The sequence below is a fragment of the Colletotrichum destructivum genome, chromosome 6 (genome assembly GCF_034447905.1).
Source record: "Colletotrichum destructivum chromosome 6, complete sequence".
In the NCBI taxonomy this organism is placed as follows: domain Eukaryota; kingdom Fungi; phylum Ascomycota; class Sordariomycetes; order Glomerellales; family Glomerellaceae; genus Colletotrichum; species Colletotrichum destructivum.
Window position 1 is genome coordinate 1,208,674 of NC_085901.1, and position 20,003 is coordinate 1,228,676.

General features: G+C 54.6%; 6 protein-coding genes across 6 annotated transcripts; 2 read left to right on the top strand and 4 right to left on the bottom strand.

Annotated features, from left to right (window-relative positions):
- Positions 1–251: 251 nt before the first annotated feature.
- Positions 252–1,547, bottom strand: CDEST_09556 (Putative intradiol ring-cleavage dioxygenase; the record flags this gene model as incomplete). The annotated part of the gene is made up of 2 exons (XM_062925715.1): positions 252–1,180; positions 1,295–1,547. 2 exons carry the CDS (start codon positions 1,545–1,547, stop codon positions 252–254), a joined length of 1,182 nt encoding a protein of 393 aa, XP_062781766.1.
- Positions 1,548–3,500: 1,953 nt separating this feature from the next.
- On the bottom strand, positions 3,501–5,361 carry CDEST_09557 (Putative cytochrome P450; the record flags this gene model as incomplete). Its single annotated transcript, XM_062925716.1, has 5 exons — positions 3,501–3,678; positions 3,761–3,915; positions 4,012–4,326; positions 4,398–5,183; positions 5,278–5,361. 5 exons carry the CDS (start codon positions 5,359–5,361, stop codon positions 3,501–3,503), a joined length of 1,518 nt encoding a protein of 505 aa, XP_062781767.1.
- A 1,740-nt stretch (positions 5,362–7,101) lies between these two features.
- Positions 7,102–9,295, top strand: CDEST_09558 (Putative heterokaryon incompatibility). The gene is made up of 2 exons (XM_062925717.1): positions 7,102–7,537; positions 7,631–9,295. The coding sequence occupies exons 1-2, from the start codon at positions 7,149–7,151 to the stop codon at positions 9,261–9,263; spliced, it is 2,022 nt and encodes a 673-aa protein (XP_062781768.1). The 5' UTR covers positions 7,102–7,148; the 3' UTR covers positions 9,264–9,295.
- A 327-nt stretch (positions 9,296–9,622) lies between these two features.
- Positions 9,623–11,140, bottom strand: CDEST_09559 (uncharacterized protein; the record flags this gene model as incomplete). Its single annotated transcript, XM_062925718.1, has 1 exon — positions 9,623–11,140. One exon carries the CDS (start codon positions 11,138–11,140, stop codon positions 9,623–9,625), a length of 1,518 nt encoding a protein of 505 aa, XP_062781769.1.
- A 1,377-nt stretch (positions 11,141–12,517) lies between these two features.
- CDEST_09560 (Putative fucose-specific lectin) lies at positions 12,518–14,026 on the bottom strand (the record flags this gene model as incomplete). Its single annotated transcript, XM_062925719.1, has 2 exons — positions 12,518–12,883; positions 12,952–14,026. 2 exons carry the CDS (start codon positions 14,024–14,026, stop codon positions 12,567–12,569), a joined length of 1,392 nt encoding a protein of 463 aa, XP_062781770.1. The 3' UTR covers positions 12,518–12,566.
- A 2,507-nt stretch (positions 14,027–16,533) lies between these two features.
- CDEST_09561 (Putative oxoglutarate/iron-dependent dioxygenase, prolyl 4-hydroxylase) lies at positions 16,534–19,459 on the top strand. Its single transcript, XM_062925720.1, has 2 exons — positions 16,534–16,938; positions 17,019–19,459. The coding sequence occupies exons 1-2, from the start codon at positions 16,650–16,652 to the stop codon at positions 18,215–18,217; spliced, it is 1,488 nt and encodes a 495-aa protein (XP_062781771.1). The 5' UTR covers positions 16,534–16,649; the 3' UTR covers positions 18,218–19,459.
- The last annotated feature ends 544 nt before the right edge of the window (positions 19,460–20,003 follow it).

A 20,003-nucleotide genomic window follows, 5' to 3' on the forward strand; every position in this document is an offset into this window, starting at 1 on the left:
ATACATTGTGCAATCATCCACTCAACTAGCTCAATGAAGCCTTCAGCCGTATGCAAAACAAGAATCTCACGAAATTGGACTAAAAGAAAACCAATCATGGAAGGAAGTGCTGCACTTGCGGTTCCACAGGCAGGCTTGTAGATTCAACGGCGAGTCTAGTGGTAATCTGCAGCTCTATCATACAAAACTGAAACTTGTTAACCCGGAAGCGCCAATCCGTGTGCATCATATCCGCGACCTCAGTTTACTCCTTAAGAAGGGGGAGCGCCGGTGCCGGACGGGGGAGATCCGGTCATGGTGCCGTTGCCGCCGCCGGGAGCGCCACCGCCACCGCCACCGCCGACAGTAGCGCCGGTGGAGTGGCCGCCCTCCTCGTCGAGGTAGCCGGCGATGCTGTAGTAGTCGTCGTCGGTGTAGTCGGCCGAGGCGTTGACGCCGATCTGGATCCAGGCGAAGAGGCCGTCCTGCAGGTCGTCGCTGAGGTAGACGAACTGGGGGAAGGGGTCGTAGGAGGCGTCAGCCTGGAGGATGGACCACATGTCCTCGGCGTTGCTGGTGACGGCCTGCTCGTTGGTGTTGTACGGGTAGAGCTCCTCGACGGCGGAGCGGATGGACTCGGGCCAGAACAGCTGGCCGATGTGGCTGACGGGCGCGTCCCAGACCGAGATGGTGCCGTTGGGCATCACGGTGGCGTTGGCGTGCGAGAGCAGGTGGGTGTGCGTCGCGCGGCCCTCGTAGTGGCCCGGGAAGATGGTCTCGAACTGGGCGACGCCGTCGTGGTCGGTGAGCTGGACGCCGCGGAGGTACGTGCTGTTGAGGCCGTCGGCGGCGTAGTTGCCGTTGGTCGAGATGCCCGAATAGATGCCCGTGGCGTTGCAGTTCCAGATGTCGACGGCGACGGCCGGGATCGGGTCGCACGTCGCCACGTCGACGTACTGCACCTCGAGGAAGACGGGCACGCCCTCGCACCACTCGGACTCGATGACGTTAGACCGCAGGTACTCGCCGACAATGTAGTAAGGCCCGTCGGTGATCTCGGGCGCCAGCACGCACGACGTGTTGGCGCTGAAGACGTCCTCGAGCGGCGTGAAGATGCCGGCGTTGCTGGAGCCCGTCATGTTGTGGTTGACGGCCTCCCACGCGGTGAGGTCGTCGGAATCACGGCGGTACTTTCGAGCAGCTTTAGGAACTGTTAGCAAACTCGGATGCTCGAACAAAATCAAAACCCCCCCCCCCCAAAGCCTTTCGGTCGGGCATCGCTGATGGGATGCACAATCTCACGAATGTTACTTACGGGCCTTGAGTCCCTTCTTGGCGCGGATCTCCTTGACCTTCTGGGCGCGGCGCTCGACGGCACGCTTCTTCATGGCCTGGGCGCCGGCCGAGTTGGAGCACGAGTTGAGGGAGCGCTGGCCGATGGCGGCCACGTTGTCGCGGAGCTGGATGTTGCGCTTCATGTGGTCGTGGCTGTGGTGCTCGCCGGGGTGGGCGCAGACGTAGCCGGCGAGGGCGAGACCCGCGGCCGAGAGGGCAGAGATGCGGACCATGATGGATGTCTTTGAGTGAGTTGAGTACAGGTGGTTCGGTCTCTAACGATGTAATTGTGAATGTTGAAAACGATTGTATATCTGTTTTGGTGTTCTTGAGAGTCGTGGAAGCTTGGAACGAATGTTGCTGCGGTGGATGCGGCCTGGGATGGAACTCAGGAAAACGAGACATGCCGCCAGGAGAGCAGTCTTTATACACATCTTGATGTTCTATGGCACATCTCCGCCCTTTCTCTCCCCGTTTCCCTCACCTTCATCTTTACGTGATGTGGATGACGACGGCGGCGGCGGCGACTGGGCTATCGCTCTCATCCGAACACCCCCCCCTTACGGAGTGACTACGTGGGGAGGCATCATCGTCATCCCCATCCCGCAATCCTATTCTCGACCTTGCTACCCAGTCCAGTGTCGTTAAAGTCCGTCGGAACATCCGTCCAACCAGCAACGCGTAAAAGGTCATCCACTATCCCCCGTTGCCGTCGGGGCACGCAGGGGGGGGGGGACGGGTTCTGTTATCTGAGCCTCACATACACGACCTTCGTTCTGCGCCAGTCCACTTTTTTTTTTCGTTTTCGTCTCGGGTCAATACACACCTCCCCCCACAAACAGTCCTCGGCGTCCTTAAACTCAGCCCTGAGGCGCATGTCAAGCGGCAAGACAATTGCTTGGAAAGCTTGAAAAGGGCAAGATGAGAAGGGGGGCCGGGTGTTACTGAGCGGTGGAACCCGGCGTCGATCCGGGAGCAGGTTTCCTATCGGGAACTCTTGTCGAACCTCCCACATCCCGTTCGACTGTGTGGGGGGGTTCTACACTTCTGGACAACGTCAAAGCCTTCGAGACCCATCAAACAGACGACTCTGGATGACGAGGCTCTCTCTCTCTCTCTCTTTCTCCACCCGGAAGGGTGGCGCCGCTGGCGTGTGTTTGCGCAAGCTTCAATGAGATTGGACGGGTTCTTGATGACCATGCACACGTGCCGAAGGAGACGACGGTACACCGGAGTAGGCGAAGAGGCCCCGGCGACCTTATTCATCTCCCAAGGCCGCGTCGGTCTGTGGGAGAGCTTTGGATAGGGGCAGAGAGGTTCCGAGTCCACGCCCCAGAGTAGTGATTCTGAGGTTTGATGGAGCAGATAGTTTAACCGCTGTAGCACCTCTCATGTTGTGGTTTTAATGGATATGTCCTTGCTCCAGCCGCGAGGCAGGCAGGCAGGATTTCTCCTCTACTGAGAGCGCATCGTAAAGGTAAAAACCTGTGTCCAACTCTATTTCGACAGCAGAAGGATTCTTTCCGAAGGCTAGGCGGGCGGCATTTTCTCCAAACCCCGACATATCCGTCTCGTCATGGCAGATAAATCAGGGCCTCGGTTCACCGACCTAGCCCTCCAACCGCCAGGATCCCCTGATTCAAGGCGAATGGGCCTATCTGGGCGCAGTCGATCAATCCAACCTTCTGTCATTGGCTGCCATATTAGTGCAATCCACATCAAAGTTTACGTTAAGGGATGGGGGATGCTTAGAGTCGTCACTCGACGCGTGTCAGTCATCATCAATCTGTCTATCCCGGTCAAGGGGTAGCGCCATTCCCTGGCTTCGCCGCGCTCGTTAAAGTCCGCTTGGCCGAGCATTGTACCGCGCTGTCAAAACAGAAGACCTACAAGCATCCAATTGCCCCTTTGATAAACTGCCGAACAATAATTCCTTCATGTCAGTTGCGAAACTCATCATGTGCTGCTCTTCGTCTTACTGAGACTCGGTCAATCACGGGTTCAAGGAATCGAGTGCCGCCTCATGATTCCTATGGCAACGTGTAAACGCTCTCATCCCTAAGCTCTACCAAAGCGTTTAATCTTTGATGACAAAAAGCTACGCAAGTACTCCTCTGACGAATTTAAAGATATATGCCGGTAGTAATGCTGCTAACGGGAGGCTCTTGCAGTCATGCTGCTTGCAGTCATGCCACTTGCCCCGAGCCCAAGTCTCTGGGGACGAGGACAACATTGACCGGTCCCTTCTCCCACAACAGGTATACCTGGTTTCTCTCATACCAACCCTTGCTGTCTTCGGTGAGTGTCATGTCAAAGTTCCAGATGAGTCTCGCGAGGATAAGACGCATCTCCGCGTAGGCCAGGCTTAGGAACAAGCGAAAGTCAGCAGGGGGGGAATAGTCATCTCAAAAGCATTGAACAAGTAAAACGATGCGCGAACACATACTTTCTCCCAATGCAATTCATCGGCCCAACGGTGAAGGGCTGGAACCCGTCTCTCCTGTCGCCTGCAAAGCGAGGGTCGTTGAGCCAGCGCTCGGGGATGAACGAGTCAGGAAGAGTAAAGTTCTCCGGGTCATGGTACGTAGGCCAGTGCCAAGCCTGCACAAGAGTCTTTTTTTCCCTCTTTTGTCAACATCTCGTTCTTTCTCTCGTTACTCCTTTCACAAATCTCGGGGTTCTCATGGTCCTACTTACGCCGCTCGGCACGTACTGCCCCAGGAACACGCCCCCGTCCTCGGTCACGCGGCGCACGATCCCGGTTGGGACCGGAGGGTACATCCGCAAGCCCTCGTTGATCACGGCCTGCAGGTAGCCCAGCTTCTGCACGCTGACCATGTCGATTTCGCCTTCGGTCGCGAACGTGCCGCGAATCTCGTCGTTGAGCTTCCGATAAACGCCGGCGTCCGACAAAAGGAAATACGTGATGCCCGACAGGGCCGTGGCGGTCGTCTCGGACCCGGCGATGATCAGGGTCGAAGCGTTGGACTTGAGCTCGTCGAAAGTGAGTTCCTGCGGGTATGTTAGCGATGAGAGGTATTCCCATGCTGAAATGTCATGTCACAAGGGGACGGTAATCATACCCGAGCGTCGCTCTTTCTCAGCATCGAATCCATAAAGTCCGGCCGTGTAGACTCGGCCGAGAGTCGTTTCGTCACCTTTTCATGCGTGAGCGCCACATGCTGCGCGCGCTTTCTCTTGAGATTGGCCGGCACGAAATTCATCAGCAGCTTCTCAACCAATGGATATCGCCTCGCGTTCAGTCTGAAAGCACCCGCCTTCACGTTGTCGAAGATGAGCTTGACCCACGGATGATAGTCCGAATCGTCCAGGCAGTTGAAGGGCTCCCCGAAGGCCAAGTCGCCGATGATGTCGAAGGTCGTCCAGTTGTACCACGAGACCATGTCGAGGCTCCGGGTCCCCCCAGCAGACTTTTCGTGGAGCTTCCGGAGCAGCAAGTCAACGTAGCCCTTGATGATGGGCTCCTGGTTGGCCATCGACTGCGCCGAGAAGCCGTGCGACAGGGCCCGGCGGAAGCGGGAGTGGTCCTCGCGGGCGGCGCCGATGATGCTGTGTCTGCTGTCCACCGTGAAGACGGGGTCTCTGCCGTGGTCGCCCGTGCCGTTCTTGAGGTGGCCGTGGATATCCCTCCAGGCGTCTGGGTGGTTGTACGCGAGCTCATCGGGGGCGATGCGCACGACGGGGCCGTACTCACGGTGCAACGCCAGGATTCTGCGGTGCACCTGTCCGGAGAGGCTGATGCGGGTGTAAGGGATCCTCGTGGCTGCCCAGAGCTTGGGGCCGGGGTATCTGCGCAAGGGATGGAAGTATATGTTGTAGACGACAATTCCGAAAAGGTAGGCAAGTCCCTACTACTCGTCAGCTACGGCAAGATTCAAGAGTCTTGGACCTGATGACAGGGAGTTTGGTCGTGCTCATTGATTTTGTTCGGCCCTTACGTACCAAAGCCGGGACCCCAATACAAGCCATGGAGATCATTTTGAAGCTCCAAAACTGAGCAGTGAAGCCGGTGGTCTGAGCCGCCATGATGTACGTGGCTTGCAACTTGATCAAGAATTTCAACACAACACTGAGGTGGCTGTAGTCAGAGTTAACTTGGCAGTTGTTCAAAAACTCACAAGCAAGCATCCGGAGCATCTTTATTAGAGGTCGGTCAACGAGCACGGAGAGCGGACTTCGGGTTTGGCTTCCGCAGCCGAAGTCCTTCCGAAACGACGATCCTGTGCGACGCAAGCCTGGTCAGTTCCATTCTGTGCATAAATCTGCCGGTAGGGATCGCATCCGGTTCATGTTCCCCCAATTGACGCGGAGTTCAAAACCGAGTCGATCGATGCCGGGCCTTGGCGGGAGGCTGTGGAGGGTTCCCCGGTTCATAGATGCCGGGTCGTACGGGGGCAATCTTGGTTGATATCCCAATAGCAATTAAATGCCGACTGGCTAGCTCTGACGTGTTCCCAGGTAGGTTGAGGACTTTCCCCTGAGGTTAGAAGTGGCCGAAATTCCCCTCAAAAAAACCGCCGCATGCTAAGGTCAAGGACATCATCTGGTATAGTCGACATCTTGTGTTCACTTTTTAGACAGAATGGATGGTTCGAGCGGTCGATGTCAAACTAAACGAAAGGATCATTACGATACGTGGGACACACTTGATTTCTTGCCCGCTATTTTTTTACTCATTTCCCCCTCTCGACCAACTTGTCAACTTGTGCATAATTAGCCGTGCACAAAAACACGCTCCAGCTAAATAGCAATATGACGTTCTTGAAAAGCAAGATGGCCCGGGAACCCCTGTTCCATCAACACTAACGGCTCAATTATCGAGTGTCAGACCTACATCCATATCGGCAAGCAAGGACGCTGCAATGGTGCCAATACGGGCGTTGGTTAGAGCAGCAATGCCCCTACTAGCACAGTAGGGTTTGCAGCTAACCCTGTAAAGGCCAGTCAGACTACAGAGTACTATGGTGTTAGGGGTAAGTTTAAACTCCATAACAGGTAGTGTAGAGACTCGGTCCACTACCTTAGTGACTCTTACTGGCCAGATTTGTGCTAGAGGTACTGGTCCACAAGAATGGTAAAGTACTCGTCGCTGAGGTAATTATCGAAGCACGGGGGTTTTTACTTTTGCCTGCTACCATAGTATGCCACTAATGGCTAGAGACTGCCAGTATATCAAAGTTATAAAATTAGTTGCTAAGGTAAGACTTTTACTCTGTTGGCAATGTTTCTTTTACAATGCTTCCATGAGGACGAAATACTCCCAAGTGAGGAAAAGAAGAAAATGCGCATCGTTACCGAGAATCAACCCGTCTGTTCAGACCGAACTAAACTTGACTGTGATTCTCCGATAGACTCAGACAGAGCACTATACTAATTCGTCTTGCAACAAAGTTTGGTGATATTGTTGGACTAGGTGCAATTTGACGCCTGTAAATGTCCGGTACTATGACATCTCTTTCTGTCCCAAGCGTAAGGGCTTGCAGTGACTATCTTCTCTGGACGTATGCTAGTAGTGTTGTTATGCCATTCCTTTGCAGTCAAACCCAACTTAATCATTGATCCTTCTCCACAACTCATTGTCTGCTGGAAACTCCACCGTAATACCGCAAGGCAGCAGCCGCCTCGGCATTTGACCTGCATATTAAAGCCTCCCACAACCAATGACATTGTCGAGACACACACCGCTAGCGCCACAGTCAGATGTGGTGTCAGCGGCATGAGGCCAGCACTGCATCTCACTTCCCCTCCCCTCCATCACCATGCTCACTCATAGTACCGTGGATTCCATCTTATGACTATCCTTCTGGGGCACCATGACGTTGTGCCAAGTTTGCGCGAGGCTAGACATTGAGCAGCTGGACGAGACAGATGTCCGCTTTCATCCGAACCTCAAATCTCTCCAGCAGAGCGCTGCCGCAAAATGCCCCTTTTGTGCCCTCTGCTACACCCGGGTAGTGGAAAATACCGAGAATAGCATCATCGAGGCTCTTCTCAATGACAGAATCCCAGAGAACTATGAAGTGGAATGCTTCACCCCGAGTGTCTGGCTCCACGGGGAGATGAGGCAAGGGAACCGAGGTGTCGGCAAAGATCTTCAGGGTTGCGGCATATGGATATCTTGCGGGAGGCTGTATCCTGACGGTGGCCTGGGAGAGACTAACCGTCCGGGCATGCCGTTTGCCTCGCGCCTTTCCGTTTTTGCGTAAGTCATCATGCCTCGAGTGCTCGTACAGCCAACGTGCTCCCAATTTTTTTCCACAATCGTGTACGTTCGACGACGTCTAACGACTTACAGTGGCCAAAAAACACCGGCTGCGTTCAAATACATCGACCGGTTTTCCACCGTTGACCACGATCCCGATCTTTACATCTCCTTGGCCAGTTGGCGCTTGAGAAGGTGCAAAGCTTCGCATACTCTCTGCAATCCAGCATCATCAGACATGCCCACTCGTATCATCGCAGTCGGCAAGGCGAGTGAAAAGCCGCAACTGGTGACCACTGGGACCCTTTGTGAGCCCTACATGGCTCTTTCTTACTGCTGGGGTCCAGCAAAGGATACCTTCACCTTGACCCACGAGACTAAAGCCGAACTCTTCAGTGGCGTCGCGGAGGAGAAGCTGACAAGGACGCACCAAGAGGCGATCCAGATTGCGCGCTCTCTAGGCATTGGTTATGTCTGGATCGACGCGCTCTGTATCTTACAGGGAGATGCCGATGACTGGGCATTCGAGTCCCAGCGCATGGCGCAAGTCTACGGCAATGCGACCCTGACCATCATAGCCGGCCGTTCGAGCGACGCCCGCGAGGGCTTCCTCACAAACCGGCTCCGTCAAAAGGTCCCGCCGTGTGCTTTGCGGATCTCTGCACACACAGAGGAAACTCTCAACGTCTGCCTTCCGAGATCTACCACGGTCGGACCGGTATCCACGCGCGGATGGTGCTTCCAGGAGGAGAAACTATCCACTCGGGCCATCGTCTTCGGCCAAGAGCAGATGATCTACCAATGCCGAGAAGAACAGAACTGGGAGGACGGGCAAATCAAGTTCCACGACCTCACACCAACGTTCCTCGCCCCCGACGTCTCCGGATTCGGCGGCACATGCTCGCCGGCCGATAAAGACGCGACTCTCGATACGTGGTACAGGTTCATCGAAGTTTTCACGATGCGGGCGCTGTCAAACCCCCACGACGTCTTCGCGGCTATCGCCTCCATCGCCAAGCTCGCCCAGAACGTCCTGGGATCCCGCTATCTCGCCGGGTTGTGGGAGAAAGACCTGGTCAGGGGCCTATTGTGGAGGCCGCGCCCTCAAGTGCAAGCGCACCCGTTGTGTAAGGAGCCGCTGACGCGCCCGAGGCCAACTCCCTTCGCTCCCGCGCCGGTGATCCGCGCGCCGTCTTGGTCGTGGGCGTCCGTCGAGGGCCCCATCCTCCGCGCTTACGACCGGGATCCGGGCCGGTTCCGGGATAGTAACTATGTCAAGATCAAGCCTAGCCTGGGGGCACGATGGACGGCGAACGAGAACTGCGACGTCTCGGAGCTTCATATGCCGGCTTGTGAGCTGCAGATGGTGGGACGCGTGGCGAAGGTCGTCCTCGTCAAGACGGGGGCTCGAGAGTGGTTCTGGGCTGACAAGTCGAGAAGGAAATGGATCACTTACTCCAGGATGCTGCGCCATGCAGTCTTGCTGATCTCGCCAGGCGAGGAGGGTTCAGACGCGAATTCGGATGACAGTGTTGTGGCGGCGGGAGTCTTTGACGTGCTTGAGGAGGCAGGGGATCACGAAGAGATGTACTGCCTTCCGCTGATCGAGAAAGAGGGCTTGATGATCGTTCCGCACGGGAACAGTTGGAAGCGTGTTGGGTGGTTTGAATTGAGAAACTGGGCTTGGTTTGAGGCACAGCAGGAGATTGAAGTGAGGCTTGTTTGAGACAATGATACTCTAGTCACGCAGGTATATATGGGGAGTTTGACGTTGGCTTTGTAACGTTGGGGTTTACGATAACAAGGGCGATTCGGACACCATCTCTTTTTCATTTATTTCATAATTGAATGCTTAAAGTCAGCGGAAAGCTAAAAAGGAAAAGAATGCATTTTGTTCCTTACTACTCGACAGGTCTGACAGTACCATGACAGAGAGGTAATTCATTCATTTGGGAAAACCGAATCACTGGCCAGCTGATCGTTTCCGAGAGCATTGAAAATTGTTGTTCAAACAGAACCAGACATGGGTGTACCCCTTCGCCTCCAAAGCCTTCAAGTTGGATTTCAGTATTACAGCAATGACCCTTACGCGTTGAGCCACAGCTTCGTAAACCTCCAGGCCATATTCCACTTGACATCAAGGAATTGCCTCCACGAACTCATCTCGAAATGTACCGCACGACAAGCTACGTCAACCAATATGCGTGACTCTCGATCGTCGTACAGCAAACTCCCGACGGCTTCCCTCACGCCTATAACAAAATAGGCGATACTCAGCATTGTCAAGGCGAAGTCTGTCAGGTGGGATAATGGAAACACGTCGAATATGTCGTCCTGCAAACAGTATGGCCCGCCGGCCCAGCCCCCGCAAAGAGAAACCTCGAAACCGATTGACCACAAGACATCCGCAGCAGCTGCAAAAGATAAGAGGCAGAAAGTAAGTACCAAGAGCGGGTACCAACGAAAATCCGTCCGTTCAACGTCGAAATCCTGGGCCACGAACAACCTCTCGATGGCACAGATCTCGGCCGGGGAACATGGTGACGATCCAGGGGCGGCGCCGATTTGTTTTTCCAAGCACTGGTAGCCGCCGGGGGTCCTCTCTGCAAACATCAACCCTGTCGTGGTGGTGAAGACGCGGGCGCAGGCGATCCATTGGGCTATTGCTAGGACATATAGCGCGGCGAAAACAACCTTGCTAAGTATGGGCCAGCGGTGGAACGCGCACCTGACTGGGTGATGATGGAAGTTGTTTGCAAACCGCCAAGTTGTTAGCCACGCAAAGGCGCAGATTGGTTGAATGTTCGTGGTGGAGGTGTTGAATACGTGATAACCGTACCACCACAGGAAGAACGAAGCAAGGCTGTAACAACGTGTGAGTATGGTCCAGTTTAACACAGGCCTGTCTTTACAATCCTCCGGTAGATGTTGCTCAAAGGTAGCTTCAGACTTCAAGAACTCGAATGCTGCTGTGGCAGCAATGTTGATGGCCAGCCACAGGCCGAGGCTTCCCTGTCTGAAAGCCGCTTCCAATGGGACGGAGGGTACGATTTTGAAACCCTGGAGGCAGTATACAGCTTCGCACAGTCCTTCCATCGATCCAAGCGGGCCGTGTGCTCTTAGTGCCCAAGTTCTCGTCGACTCTGTGTAGTTGAGGTTCGTGAATTCCGTGCAGTTGACATGTTCCATGCCAACGGTTGGGCATGTCCCGTAGCGGGTGTTTTTGTAAAGCGGGAAGTTCGGACTGTCGACCTCAAAATCTTTTGAGTCTGTGACGGCGAGCATGATCTGGAATGCAGCATTCAAAGCAATACCAACCCCGAAGAAGCAGCGGAAGCCCAGAATGGTTCGTTTCCAAATCAACTTCTTCCTCTTGGTTCTGGCGATCGGGCGCATCATTCGGAGACGAATGTTTCGGGCTAGAGACACTAAGATCAAATCAGCCATGCCTCGAGCCTTTGTGGAGTGGGTGTATGTACTTTCGTCAATGTCCACATCGTCAGTCTGATCCTGTTCAACATTCCGCGAACGTTGAGGCAAAGGGATCGCCTCGTATCCTCCATCATGCTCGTAACCATTCGCTGAGATGTGTCTGACAGACATCGTGAAGCATCGCCTTGAGCTTTTACGTTAGAAAGAATCAACTCAAGACGGCGGAGAGAGAAACAATACAGACAACAGAGACACAAATTGGCAAGATTTTATACTCAACAAATACTGCAGCCTGATCTCGCACATCGCAGTGACCAATCCTGTACACCAGTGATGTTCATCTAGGTTTCTGATCCAGCAAATGCCGCTGACTCGGACAAGATTGGAATGCACTGCAGGTAATAAGCATTCAGCGAGGGGCGGCGATTACTGGATCATTTACGAATTCCCGTTCAAGACTGCGGCCATGCATCTTCCCGCCGCCTTGAGTCCATATTACATTTGCGCTACACAGGGCTGGTCAGGCTTCACTGATTTCCTCTCGTCAGCCCGCAGCCCGCCGAAAATGCCTTTGCGATGTTAGTGGTCGATGAGAAGCCGCCTCGGGTAGCCTGCCGATAAGCAACAAAGAACGGCGCACATCTTCCGCAGTGCCAAAACGAATAGAGCCCGGTGTGCTGCTATACTTGGAATCCGGCTGCGTCGTACTAGTCTTTGACAACCTTCTCGTGCGGCTCATGGCCCCTGTCGTTGAGTAGCACAGCAGTATCATCACAACAAATCTAGGGCGAACACACCTGGAGTCTGACGCCACTGAATGAAAAGTGGCATCCAATCACCGGCATACAAGGCCAAAATCAAGCTGGCCTGGTTCCCTGGCGAGGAAAATATGCAAATAAGTTGTAGTTATTAAGCCCTTGCGACCAAATTACGAGGGCTAGTCGCCACAACGCGGTCCGCCGCGACACCTGCAGGTAGGCGTCCCGGCACGGTATTCCCGGCCCGGTCTCCCATCAAATGCGGCTCTTGAAATCAGTCACACCCAGTTCATTTTTCTGGAAGTGGCAGGCAAATTTTGAGGGAATACTGAAAAGGGGGGATGTTCGGGATTCTGCATCGAACTGGGGGCTGCCGGAAAAGGGGCGGAACTTCTTCTCAGCACGGGATTGCCACCACTCTCTGTATACATGTTTTCGTTCCTCCACCATTAACCACTTTGCCACGGCGGTGTGAAAAAGAGCTGCCGCTACACTAATCCGGCATGTATCAGTCCTGATGTAATTAGTCTCGGCCTCAACGCAAATCCTGGAGGCTGAACATTGGTGTTGTGAAGCTGTGAAATGTTCCCTCGGCGTACACTAAGGGGTGACATCCGGTGGAAGGTCTAGTTTTAACACCTGCGACTTACGTTTCCCGGAAGAATGTAATCGACACATTAGTCAACAGACTCACTTGCAATATTAACATTAAAGGGTTATGGAGGCCGGTAGACATGAAAATGTTTCATAACGCACACAGAACTACTAGTATACACGACACAGACCGTGCGGCCGGTCTAACTTGCCAGTCTTGGGAATATGACAGCACGACGCTTCAATTAGCCGTTCAAACTATTGACATGGAACCATTTGAAGGGATCAGTGGCGGCGTCGACCCTGTACTGGTGGATCACGCCGTCCGAAATGGTGAAGATGCGCTGAGCCTGGGTTGACGCGATCGCCGTCGCGTTGCCGAACTTCTGATCGAGCTCGGTAGGCCCAACCGTCCATTTCTTGGTGTTCCAATAGGCCGAAACCAAACTGCCGTCGCCGGCGAGATACGTGACCAGGCTCTGGGTCCAACCTTTGGAACCGAAGCTCAGCGACGCGATCCCGGGCGCCGGCTGGGTGGGGAGGCTCGAAGCGAGTTCGTTCCCTGGCATCGTTGGTCAGTTACGGTTTCCCCTCGTTACTCCTTCACCCGGTAAGACGTTTGACACTCACCAGAGTTGCCGAAACCCCAGCGCCGTCTGGTCAACGGCCCATTGATCACCTCTATCAGGTTGTCGCCAGCCGAGTGGTACACGCGGAGGGCATCGGCGTTCGTCCCTGTTGGGCCGATGCCGTTGTAGTCGGTAAAGGCATTCATCGAAAGACCGCTGCCGGGGAGCACGTTCCTGCTGATGGCGGGCATCGACTGCCACTGGCCGCTGGTCGAGTTGGCGAGCTGGATGTCCCCGTCACGCTCGTACGTGAGCAGCAGGGTGTCGGTGCAGTTGGGGCAGATCTGCCAGTACGCCGCGAGCCGAGAAGTGTTGGACGCCTGCGGGTTTATGGTAGGCTTCAGGGCGCCCGGGATCCACTCGCCATTCACGGGGTCCGGGGAGTACACCTCGGAGACGGTGTTGTCGTGCTGAAGGTAGTACAGGCTGACCTGGTACCTGTTGGTGGCGCAGGCTAGGGGGCTGCCCGGCTTGACATCCAGGGACGGGATGGAGGAGCTGTTCATGACGCTGGCAGTGACGTTGCGCTTAGTCCATCCACCGCTGAGCGAGTCGTAGAGCATGACGTTTAGGGCGTTGTAAGAGTCCTGGTAGAAGACGGCGGCGCGGCCGATGTTGTTGCTGTCGGTCCAGTTCGTCGCGGCCAAACTGGAGTTAATCAGGATCCCCGTGCCCTGTTTCTCGGCAATCTGTGATCCGGTACCAGTAGAACGACGGCTGTTGCTCGTGGTGAGGCCTATTGCAAGACCGAGGACCAATGCCAGCAACATAGCCGTCGCAAGGGCGGCGAGGATGAAGATGTTCTTCTTGAAGCCCAATATTGTCTTTTCCTTCCGCAAGGGAGCGGCGGCCTTCGGATCCAAAATGCTCGCTTCATCATCGGAATGGACAGATGGAGACGAAAGAGTCGTCGTTGCGGTCCTGGAAACCGGGGTAATGTAGGCTGGCGCGGGCGTGGTGGGAGTCGAGCCAGAGGTGGCTTCGTCGGGTTCGCTGACGACGGCCTTTTCGTCCCCCATCATCGTGGACTGGCGGTTAAATACCACCTCCAGGTCGCTGTAGCCCTTTGATTCCATCGTTGCGTTGCTGACGGCGTGGTCGAGATTTCGAGGCTTAGATCGATCTTGAACGGTGCTTTGTTTGGGAGTTGGCGCCTCTCGGTCCTGCTTGTGGGAGTGAGCCAGCCAGTGGCTAGGACGAAGAAGTTTGGTGACTTTCAGTTGTTAGAACCATGAGCCAGCATGGCCCCAAGACAAAAACGAGTGAAAATTTCGGACGAAAAAAGTACGAAAAGAACGAACGTCCGAAAGGGACAAGTAAAGAGAAGGAGAAGGGAACGACAGGATGAAGAGGAATGGCCCGTCAGACGGGAGAGGGCTCGGGGTGGTATGGAACATCAAACAAGCATTTGCTCCGACTTTCGAAGTATGATGACATAGTCAATCCGTCCTTGTTGATCGGGGTAGGCGACATCCGGATGATCAGGTTGGGGCTCGGGCGGACTCCCATTGCCTACCAAAGCCCTATAATGAATGATATTGGCAGGGTTCATGAGACTGTGATCAGACTGACGATCTGGGAATCATGGTCAAATTGGGTTTCCAGAGGCTCTCAAGGGGCGACGAATTTGAGCAGCTTTCCGGGCTATGCCTGCTCATCCATCGGGATGGACGCACTGACACATGGTCACACAAACAGTGTGATGTAATTTCACCCACAAATTGGGCGTTGCAGTTGAGATTGGTTCATCGCTGACCTTTCCTCCTGCCTCCTGGGTGGTAGTATGACTCGAGAACTAACCTGTCATCCCGTCATCCGGTGTTTCATGTGAAGCCTCGAAGGACTTTTCAACTTCAGCCTGAGAACGTTAGGTCAAATCTCGTGCTTGAATTTGCAACCCTTTTTACAATGGAGACTTGTGGAAAAGGGACCAAAAGTTGCGCTTGGACGTCTGGTTCATGAATCTCCTAGGAACATGTGTGAAGACTCACGGCAATTCAGATCATGCTTGCGGAGACGCAGCGACGAATGCGCCGTTTTTCTGCCTACGTCAGTCAACTATTGACATGCTGCAATGCATAAAGAAACTCTCCTGTTTAACCTTGATCGGAAAATATTCCTTGAATCTTGTATTGAGGGGCTCAAAGATCCTCACACGCAGTCGTCAGGTCTTCGTGAATCTCTACCCAGACACCAGTCTGACACCAGGGAATCATCTGCGCAGATTCTAATGCTCTGGGGCCTTTCCTAATCGGTGGCTAGTTTCGCGCAGGGCATCGTCAAGACCTTCTTCGGCCGAGGGGATTCGAGGAAATCTGGTACGCTCGATCGTGCACCTTGAGCCTCCTTCATCATCAATCAAGTGGCAAATCTTTTCAGGGTCGCCCCTGTATGCAAAAGAAATTATCGGTGTCATCTCGAAACTAGGGGTCTATACATTACTCGCTCCATGAACCTTCAGCCGACAAACATTGATCGGGACGATACCGAGACCGTGTCTTGACTCGCCCCGTGGGATACCCGAGTATAAACATTGCAGAATGGGCTGCTGAAAACCAACCGTTGTCCTACGCCATTGTCTCTTTCCTTTCCTTTGATCCTCATTGTTAGTGTATGCACTTGAAACTGTGTTTGTGTTTTGGTTGAGGTTGATGCTGATTTCGAACAACGCAACACACAGTTGTAGTTGACCGTAGTTTGATAGGTAGTCCTACAGTTAGCCTAGAGAGTGGTAGGATAAACATACTTTTGACCCTACACCGAGGATCCCGTTGAATGCAAAGACAAAAAGAAAAGAGCCTGAATCGAAATCTATTCGACGTACGAACATGTAACAAGAAAGAAGAGTACATGGGGCACGGTGCACCCATGAGCAGCGTTCGGCAACACTACGGAGAACACTTCTTATTCTGTTCGCTTGAAGCTAAATAGCCCGTCCTGGGGGTAGGGATGGTTTGGTCAGCTATTTGAACAAGGAGTCTGGCACAGACTGCGTTGTTGCGGCGGAAGGTCTCAGGTGCGAAGGCCAAACCTACGCCTCGGGTCATCGCGCCCTGGATGATGCTGGCGACAGGCAATGTTGTCTCTCGGAAAGCAATTTTAATATCTGCGTCAAAGGGTGGTATCTTCCGTGAGCAGGCTTTTCTGCGGCCCAAGAGCATTGAGCCGCTTCACTACGGCTCAAGATCTCTTTCTTCCCTGCCAAATTCGCCGCGAGAGATCACAGCGACGTGGCACTGGGCTTGGAACTCCACGAGGTCCAAGCACCTCCGGCAGAATGATGAACTCGTTCTTTTACAAGTCTTCGCTGACAAAACTGCCTTGAAGCTAGTCAGAACGACTTGATATCTCTGTATTACATGATCAGTCAGCAAAGATTAAGTTTTACATGGCTCGGCGCGGTACGGCATTGTGATATTGCCGGCCCCGCTCGGGAGCCGATATGTGGGTCCCGGACCTCCGTACATGCCTCAGGCATAACTACGTGCTTAGGCATCAAGCGGCACAACCCCGCGGGGGCGGCGGGCAGGACCCTTGACGCAGTGGCGCGTGGGGAGCTTCATCCAAAATCTCATCCACCTCACGCCACCCATCATCACCCATCGTCTTCAGTACTTCAGTATATATCATCACGGTCTACCTGCACAACATTTCTCCAACGCACGCACACTCGTGGTCGAATCATTACAACAATCGGTCATGACGAAGTCCAAAGCGAAGAAGCGCAAGCAGACTGCGCAGGCCGAACTGCCACGGAAGACAATCAAGACATCAATCACGCCTCCCGATAGCAGTGACGACAATTCTGCGACGCTCGAGCCCAAAAGTCTCCAAACGGTCATTTCGGACGAGGAGCTCGACATCGCAATCGAGACTCTCAATACCCTCGCGAAGTACCCGAACTTGATCAAGTCCAAGCAATGCAGAGACCTCCGAGTTGCCGTCTACGAATTCCGCCAGAACTGCGCCAGTGGCGTCAACAATGCTCGTACGTCTTTTCGGATCCTTTACCCCAATATTATCTTGAGTCCCTAGGGAACGATAGCCGCTAACTGGTGCGTTTTCCAGCGGGAACGAACCTCGGACTCACCGCCCGAATCAGCGGCGCCCTCACCGACGAAAAGTACGACGACGCGAGAATCCTACTCGCTGAGATGAGGATACGCGGCCAAGAACCAAAGTTAGGAGCGTTGTGTCGCTGGGTACGAGATTTGGACGTCATCAGCGGCCTGTCAACTCTGCCCGAGGGTGAAGGTGACGGAATCGTCATCCAGCGCAGCGAACGAGACAAGCAGCGCCTGCTAGTCCTCGACGCTGTGCTGCGTGCCTGTGGCCACTCCGACAGCAACCCCAAAGCGGTCCCCTTGCCTCTGTCTTCCACACCAGGCATCGCTCTCCAAGAGACGTGGGATCTCCGCTCATCCACACCATCGCAGCAGGTATACGCCTCGGTTCTCGATAAGACCATTTTCGATTCGGCACCACGCAACCTCGCCGCGTCCTTCCGCGTCATCGAGCGCACGAAAGGCCCTCTTCGCAAGCCGCCCAACCACCACGACGCTCTTCTTTACACCTCTGCCCCGAACACAATTCCCCTCGCAGCAGAACATCCGCCGGTTATATCATGTTCACATCCCGTCGTGCCCGGACTCGGCTTTTTGAAGGGTGTGCTTTCCGCAGACGAGTGCAAGGCTATCGTTGCTGCAGGCGAAGCCGTCAACTTCCTTCCCGATGCCCCGCTGCGCGAGGACGGAGACATCAGTATTCTTGCGCACAACGTCTACTGGGTCGTCGACACCGCCTTCCACGATGCTTTGTGGGCACGAGTCTCGCCCTTCGTTCCCGCCTCGGTCGGTGGACGCCAGGTCCGCGGCCTCAACCGCCGTTTCCGCGTATATCGCTATGTTCCCGGCGCCGAATACCGCGCCCACATCGATGGAGCCTGGCCGCCGTCTGGGATCCTCCCCGATGATACCTATGTGTACGACGCCTCGCCTGAGGGCAAGGGACAGAGTTCGCTCTTTACGTTCTTGATTTACTTGAATGACGAGTTCGAGGGCGGGGAGACAACGTATTTCCTCCCCGCTGCGCGCGAGGGAACGCTCAACGCGTATCCCGTCCGGCCAATCATGGGCGGAGTCGCCATTTTCCCGCACGGAGATGCCAGGGATGCGCCTTTGCACGAGGGCACCGGGGTTCGGAAGGGAGCCAAGTATGTCATCAGGACGGAGGTTGAGTACGACATCAAACCGTCTGAGGAGGCTTAGTCAAGTACTTCTAACAAAGCTGTCATTACCTCCATTCTCCCGGGTCGTTCCGAGCAGCAGATTTTGGCTGTCAAGCCAGAATCGGGAGACCCGAAGCTAGTTTCGCTGCCATGCCTGATGGATGAGCAGTCGCATATGGCGCTGCACCATGCCATGCCATGCGAGGTCGCTGTTGCGGCAATCCCAGATACCATCGACGGGGTAGCGTGAACGGTGTGACCGCTGAATCGTGGCTAGAGATCGCCTTGGCGGTGCTCCTGGTGGTGACCGGATGTAGCACCAGAACCAGTCGTGCTCATCGCATCAACGAGGCGGTCAATGGCCGTCGTCACGTTGTTTTGCTCGGTGGAAACAGCGCATCTGCCAAACGATGCACCAGTAGAGCCTTCTCTACAAACTTAGTCGTGGATGACATGGTCTCAGGCGGCCTTATTCTCGCCTCTGGCTGAAGGGCAAGAAGCCTCGGGCAGTGATGTCTGATACCTTTGGTGGCTAGTTCGACGACTACTCTGCGACACTGGAAGACGAGCAGCGTTTGGGACGGTCTCACGATGAAGCGTGGGCAATGAGTTGGTATAGCTGCATGAGTAGCTTTTGCTGAGCTGCCGAGGCCACGGCTATTACGGCCCCGCGCCGAGACTGCGAGACGAGCTTTCATAGGACCCCACGCCATGTTTGTTGACATGGCAGAATGAGAACCAAGGTGTGCCGGCGAAGTACCGAGACTTGGATGTGACTTGTTGAGTCCGGTGTTAATCTCAACTCAGCACCCTCTCCTTCCGTGAAAGTGGGACCTCTTCAACCCGGACCGGAAGCCGAGACGGGCGGAACAGACGGCACGTCGATAAGCACGTGGGAAGCAATAGGGCCGCCGATTGGGTTCGGGTAGGTAGTGCGGTGCCGTTGTACGGTCGTCTACAAGATCGTCCGGGGAGGAACTCACTGCGTTACCATCCGGTCATTCCAACACGTGCGCACCATGGGGGTACAGCTGGAGCGGCAAAGCTGGGACTGACGTTCCATCAACTTCCATGAGGGTGGGACATGTCGCGCGGGCTGTTGAGTCGCCGTCAGGTAGATTCCACTTGGCTTGTGCTATCCCGGCTTTTTGAACACGTGTGGTGGTCGTCTCTGCAGTAAGTCCGGGCAGACTGACACTCTTCCGCTCGGTGTGGCCGACTCACATGTTGGTACCCCCGAGAGGCAGCTCGGTCTTGGCATGGAAGAACATCGAAATGTTTCTCTGGTGTACTATTGAATTATCCAAAAAGGGCACCATAGACAACAACTCCTCGAATCGCCCCTGCAACCTAGTGGATGCGGTGTGGGCACTGTTCATGTGTGTGCCTTAATCATGACCGACCACACCCTGCACCAACAATTTGCAAAAGTACCTCAGTAACAAGCAAAAAAGTCAAGTCGCGTGCATGAAGAAGAGGAGAGCCGCTTGCCTTGGCATCGGGGAGGGCCGCCCAGCAGCCACTGAAAAAAAATGCTTGGAAAAGCTTAGCATCCATGGCGGCATGAGAACTACAAGCTCACCCCCCGCGTCGTCCATCTTCGGCTTATCAGAGACGGATTAGCCACAAGAGGCAACGGGACACGCGACAGTATACTTCTCACTCCTTCTCCAGCAAATTGAGGTGACGCAGTTGGGTGACGAGGGTATACCAGGTGCACTATCTACTGCACACTAATGCACGGCCAGCAGGTTCGTCTTGATAGGTATATCGTAGAAGAAGCGTTGGTGACCGACGCCGCCCCCGCCACCCCGACAACCTCCCTG

Coding starts and splice junctions, on each gene's coding strand:
- CDEST_09558 (XM_062925717.1), top strand. CDS start 7,149: ATGACGTTGTGCCAAGTTTGCGCGAGGCTAGACATTGAGCAGCTGGAC. Junction 7,538..7,630: donor TCGCGCCTTTCCGTTTTTGC/GTAAGTCATCAT, acceptor AACGACTTACAG/TGGCCAAAAAACACCGGCTG.
- CDEST_09561 (XM_062925720.1), top strand. CDS start 16,650: ATGACGAAGTCCAAAGCGAAGAAGCGCAAGCAGACTGCGCAGGCCGAA. Junction 16,939..17,018: donor CAGTGGCGTCAACAATGCTC/GTACGTCTTTTC, acceptor TGCGTTTTCCAG/CGGGAACGAACCTCGGACTC.